The following is a 6,000-nucleotide window of genomic DNA, read 5'->3' as shown; positions in this document are numbered from 1 at the left end:
ATAGATATATATATATATATATATAGATATATATATATATTTATATGGTATATGGTATATGTGAAAGAGGAGAGATAAAGATAGCGAATACAGGAAGTATGAACTTCTGAGCATAGGTGTCACGTCTGTCTCCCTGTCTCGCTCAGCTGCCCAGTAGTGTGAATTGAAATGACAAAATAGCATTCTCAATCTGAAGGTTCTTTTCGGCTACATCAAGGTTAGATTATGTTTCGGATGAGCAGATCCCATGTGAAGTGTGTGTGTGTGTGTGTGTGTGTGTGTGTGAGTGAGCGTGCGTGCGCCGCCTACCTTCCTCAAAAGTGTCATTATTTCCATGATGTCGTTAGTCATTGTTTTCTTCAGCTTTCTTATGACATTGTAAATAGATAAGTAAATGCTGAATGGGTGAGTGATTTGCTAAGCAGAGCACGAATGATTTGAAGCTGCATTTAGTCCAATTTTCTAATTACAAAACAAAACCATACAAAACTGAGGTCTACAGCATATTCGTAAATGCACTTGGTCATCATTTTGCAACACTGCTAAACCTCTTTCTTTTATTTTCTCAACTTTTAATCTCTTCCTGCAATCATTTAGTCCGGATGCATATCCCAGCATGCCGTGTGGGTCGGAAGGCACAGTAGTCACCAGTCCATTACAGATTTTGAAACAAATCTGTCAAAGTCATGGCATGGTGTGCCCCCATTGCATGTCTACCAATGTAAACAGCAAAAAACACACTCCACATAGAAGATTGAACCCTCGCCATTTTTACTGTGAGAAAACACAGCTAACCAGTAAGCGCCACTAAATTCAGCGAATGCTGAAAGGCGTTCATTTGAGAGTAAACATACCTGAGCCTGTGCTCCCCGGTTCACCCGGACAGGTAGCGGTGTTGTTGCACATGCGAGTTTCCCGCAGGGCTCCGCTGCACAGCGTCCCATAGGGAGAGGAAACACATGATCGCGTCCTCACTTGCCAGCCTTGCCCACATGTGAGAGAACACACACTCCACTGTGACCACTCCTCTGCCGCAGGGTCACCTGAAGAGCAAGACGGAGGTGGACAGAAACAGGGTAATTCTCAATGATTCCAGTTTCATGACGCTAATGTTTCTATGAGTCAGGTAGAACAAAAAAAGTCCAAGATAAAGGTGTTATTAGTTGTAACCATATAGGCTCAGTTTGAACTTTAAAGGTTGGGAGATCACAAAAAATAAATCTTTATTAAAAGAAGGTTAATGTGTGTAACAGAGGCTTCTTTTAAATGAAAATACTGATCAGGGTATCAACAGGTGCATTTTCATATCCCAACTAATATGCCCAATGATGATAAATTGTGAGAATTAGGCCTACCGTAGAAACCGGGCTCGCTCAAACCACAAAAACACGACAGTAAACTAGATACAGAACAGATACAGAAATTAGCATTTATCCAGAGATAAACCTTGCGAGCTCTAAGGCAATAGCGATTGTCAGCGTAACCTACAGGCTATAAATGCTGTGTGTAGCCTACATTAGGGACAGTGTTAAGAATATGGATGCCAGCTAAGGGACACACACTAAGGAGGTCCTGTCACTCTCTCATGTCATCATGAGCGGGAATCAAAGCTCGTCTAGAAGCAAATAGAATAGAATAGAGCAACAGTTTTGCTCTATTGATTCCTGTTAACAAGTCCTGCTTTTTCTTTGCCCTTTATCAAACGAAATGAAATAGAAATAATTGTGGATGATTGTGACACCATTGCAATATCACTACAATAAAATGACACAAACAAAATTGTAATCCATACAATTGTCAAGAGAAAAGCCCGGGACTTTCTGAGAGATGATGAGAAGGCTTTGTGGTTACAATAATCATCAAGTCTTTCTGTAGTTTTATGGACTTTTTCCACCCTGGGGTGAAGTTGAGAGTGCACAAGATGATGATTTGTTTAATAGATGAGGGCTTCGCTTATATTGTTCTGTGCTTGATTTTTGCAGTGTATCGTTTTGACACGGCCTGGCTTGTGATGCTATATCAATACCCAATATATGACACCCCTGCATACTATATTGGTATGGGTGATATGTGATTTGATTCAAGCCACTTAATGTGAATACACCTTGATTGAATATTCATAAGGGTGATGATCCTGTTAGAGATTCAACAATATTAATATTCATGGGATTATGGTAACACATACTTAAGGGGCTGTATGCCAAAAAAGGATATTAATACAGTGGCAGAGATTGGGTGTTCAGACAATTTTGTGTTTTTTTTTTTAGTTCTCCAGGCAGCTGAGGAGAGAGTCTCATTGATCCCTCCGAGATATGCCCTTGAAAGCGAAAACCAAGTGTTAAGTCATCTCGCTCTTTCTAAATTGTTTATGAGCGCTGTGTCCTTTGATAGAGGCGTCATCACATGGCAAAGGAGGAAATCAAATGAATTGCATGTCCGTTAATCGCATTACATCTTCATTAACATGCCGTGAGTCAGGGCTTAAGCTCATCACACATGCCTGGAGGAATGGAAGAATGGGGAGAAGGGAGGAGGGGGTGAGTGAGGGTGGGGAGGCAGAGGGAATGGACAAGACAGAGCCAGGGGTTTCCGTTGCGGTAGGGAGTCTCTCCTCCATGCATTGGTAGTATGGAAACATGTGTGTGTGTGTGTGTGTATGCACAAATTACCTATCCTTGTGTGGTTGTAGCAGCCAACATGTTATGTCATGTATGTATAAGGCCATTCATGTGACATCCTTCCTGTTTCATGTCATGAATAATGCCTTTTCTCTTTTCCAATGGTATTAATTATGTAAAGTTTTAAAGTCACATACACACACACACACACACACTCGTAGGTACACACTTTTAACATGTCCACGCTTGTGTATGGCCAACTAGAGCTGTCCTGGAGTTGAGCCATGCTCCAGAAGGTAAATGTAGAATGATTGTCTGAAGGAACTCTTTATTTTTAGTTACACATACTGCCTGTAAACGTCAGGTTGGTGACTTCTGTTCCAGGCCGTGAACTCATGCACACATCACATTACTCACCAGTTTGTGCCTGAAACACACCTGGCTGGTCAGCTGATCGAGGTCTCTGGGTCTTCACCTTCAGATCGTCATCATCATATTGGTCTGAAATCGACGAAAGACAGAGATTTGTCTTGTTTTCCATACATTTTGAATTGGACAGTTGAATATATGCATTCCAGTATGAAGCCAAATGTGTAAGATGTCTAGTTTGTTTATTACATGCACTTTTGCCATGGTATACAGAAACTTGGTTTTAAAGCTGTAGTAAATAAGTCCTCATCAGCATCAACACCCGCTTTGCACATTCAGGGGAGTAAAAAAAAAAACTGCACGTTTTTTAAGTACATCCAAAACACGACTCTGGAAAATAAAAATACAAACGCCTCCAATTCCTTGGCTTGCTCCTTGTAGCAGAATATTTAAAGAGCACGCCGATACATTTCAGCACACAACGTGCAGAAACAGATAACAGAATGTGAAGTCTGCAGTATAATCTCAGAAAATCAGGTGGAAGTCTATTCTGCCATTAGCTTAAAGTCGAAAAATAAATTGTCAATAAGAATATATCTACTAAAATGCAATGTGAATTACATAAGCCAAGTAAGTAACCTATTTTTTTTTTTGCTTGGTTATGAAACTGTACATATATATATATATATATATATATATATATATAACAAGGAGCTACACATGTAAAAGCCTGCATCTGATAAACCAGAGGGTAAATACGAAGTGGAACACCTTGAATAAATGGTGAGCATTAGTTGAAATTGAACAATTGCCTAGAGAGAAAGTACAGGGAAAGCAAAAGCATGCAACCTATCTAAGTCGTTTTTTTTTATCTCAATTGGTACAAACATATGGAGGCATGAGCGCAGTCTGTTCTGAATCTGTGCAAAAAAACAATCTTTGATTTAGCAGATCCTTTTCACTTGGGTACTTCTTGCCCATGGGAATCTTTGCAGGGGTTGCATTCCTCCAAAGCAGATGAGACAAACAGCGTATCTAAGGTACATTATCTACATGAAATGTGCTTGTGTGCTTGTGTGTGTTTATTAGATTACAGAGTGCAAAAGTGATTGATACTGAAATTTCCTCGCATTAGCATCTATCAAGGAGTTGACCTGAGGAAGAACAAAAACATATGCATGCACAGCACATCCTCCCCTGCGTCCCAATACACACTAGCATGAATGCCGTGGAATTGTACTAAAGGTCTGTCATGCTTGCTCAATGGCCATTGAAAACAGTCCTCTAATTTGGCCTTTTACATAAACAACTCCTTGTATATTAGTTGACTGCTAAACCCTCCTCCAAACAGCAATTATCCAATCATTGCTTAGCTACCATAACTAGGTACAGAGGTATCCAGATGCTGAAGCTGTGGGCATGGGGCAATAGCATGAGGGCAGTGTCTTTTTTGTGTTTTTTTCTGCTCTTACATACTGTACGTTACATGGCGCTTTACTCTCGGTTTTATCACATAGTGTTATATATTGTATTATCATGTTTGTAGCAATCATGTGCATATTTAAGACCCCTTTAAAGAGCTCTGAACAATGAAAAGTCAGCTGGAGAGAGTTTTCAAACAGTTTGAAAGTGCATTAGCATAAATAAACACCAAGATGCTACAGCTGATCAAATCTGCTTGACAGTCATCATTTCAGCAGACAAATGCCACGGTACTGGGCTGCAATGAGAAGAATGCTGACTTCTCCTCATCCTTTTCAAATTCCTTTCCGCTGTTCTTGTTTTTGGTGCCACAAAGCTAGCAGCCTATGTTCTTAGCAAAACATGAGCTGCTAACCCAACTGATCCACTGAAGTGAGTTTGGTATAGGTTTAAGTTCTGACTGCCTACTGAAAAGATTCGTGACTAACAGTCAGTGGGAAATCATTGGCAAACAAGATGCCACGAACTTCAGCAAGACGACAAAGCGACAGAGGAAGTGGCGGTCCCAATCTGGGAGTTTCTGAATCATTTTCTGGCAGAATTGGGCCTGAATTAAGCCTTGTGAGTGGGTCTATATACTCTTCGCTTCTGTGCTTCTGAGACACAGAGGTCAGTGAAGCAGGACAGAGTAATGCCTCACATAAAATGACCAGTGAGGATTACATTTCTCTCCTTATCTGTATCTCTTTCTCTGTGTTTCTCTCTTTGTCCCTCACTCTACGTCACAAAAGAGGATTCAGATGGACACCGGTGCAGAGTCCTTCACAATCGAAGGTAAAGATCAATATGGATAAACCCTTTGAGAGTACTGACCTTTACAAACCCCACTATATTGTTTAATGTTGTGGACCGCACTTTAATGGAAACATCATCGCACACTTCATCAAATCTTCCTGCACTCTCTCATCCCTACCTTTTTTCCACCCATTTCAGCTTTTTCTTCATTTTCAGGGGAATCTATTTTCCATCTATAGCTGGCAATATCACTTCCAATCGTGAGCAGGGTCGATAATGCTACGACCGGTTGGGAGCAGAGGTTTGATATTTTACTTGTAGTAGTGCTGATGCTTTAGTGTCATCTGACAGAAGTGTCAGTGAAGTGAAAACGCCTTTTAGAATCTTGCCCTGGCAAATGAAGAGATCACTTTTGCTTTAGTAGCAATGCAGTGCATGAACACTATGAAATCATAGGTCGTCATCAATATTTGATGTAGGATGCTGAGTCTACACAGTCAAGGGTCTGCTAAAAGCATTTTCTCTGAACCTATTAAGGTTATACACTTAGTGTTATGAGAACAAAAATAAAACTATGGAAAACAAATAGAGTGCAAAAACCGTTTTTTCAACCCATTTCAGCTCTCTCCTGTCTATGGGAATAAATTAAAGTCAATAATCTTGTGATTGACCGCTGCAAATGTTGAACTTTGATAGTTTCCTTAGTAGTGTACAATGGAACTATTGACTTTCATAGTGAAATGTACAGGAACTTATCAAGGCTATTTAATCATAAACATTGCAATGGACTTAGTGA

General features: G+C 40.2%; 1 protein-coding gene across 22 annotated transcripts in view; it reads right to left on the bottom strand.

Annotated features, from left to right (window-relative positions):
- Window positions 1-6,000, bottom strand: part of adgrb2 (adhesion G protein-coupled receptor B2) — a 191,960-nt gene that overhangs the window by 98,372 nt on the left and 87,588 nt on the right. For 17 of the 22 annotated variants that reach the window (XR_004213002.1, XR_004213003.1, XM_031854094.1 and 14 more), the window contains 2 exons: window positions 3,036-3,119; window positions 855-1,043 (listed from right to left, as the gene is read on the bottom strand). The exons of 1 other annotated variant lie outside the window; for it this stretch is intronic. Coding sequence is in view for 19 of the 21 variants with exons in the window: in XM_031854094.1 (XP_031709954.1) it covers window positions 855-1,043; window positions 3,036-3,119 (273 nt within the window). In the remaining 2 variants the exon portion in view is untranslated. The remainder of the gene's footprint in view (window positions 1-854; window positions 1,044-3,035; window positions 3,120-6,000) is intronic. 4 more of the 22 variants (XM_031854108.1, XM_031854113.1, XM_031854098.1 and 1 more) reach the window with 3 other exon arrangements.

This window comes from Anarrhichthys ocellatus, unplaced genomic scaffold (genome assembly GCF_004355925.1).
Source record: "Anarrhichthys ocellatus isolate YVR2014 unplaced genomic scaffold, GSC_Weel_1.0 scaffold14, whole genome shotgun sequence".
NCBI lineage: Eukaryota > Metazoa > Chordata > Actinopteri > Perciformes > Anarhichadidae > Anarrhichthys > Anarrhichthys ocellatus.
The sequence above is the reverse complement of the archived record's forward strand: the minus strand, read 5'-3'. Positions and strand labels throughout refer to the sequence as shown.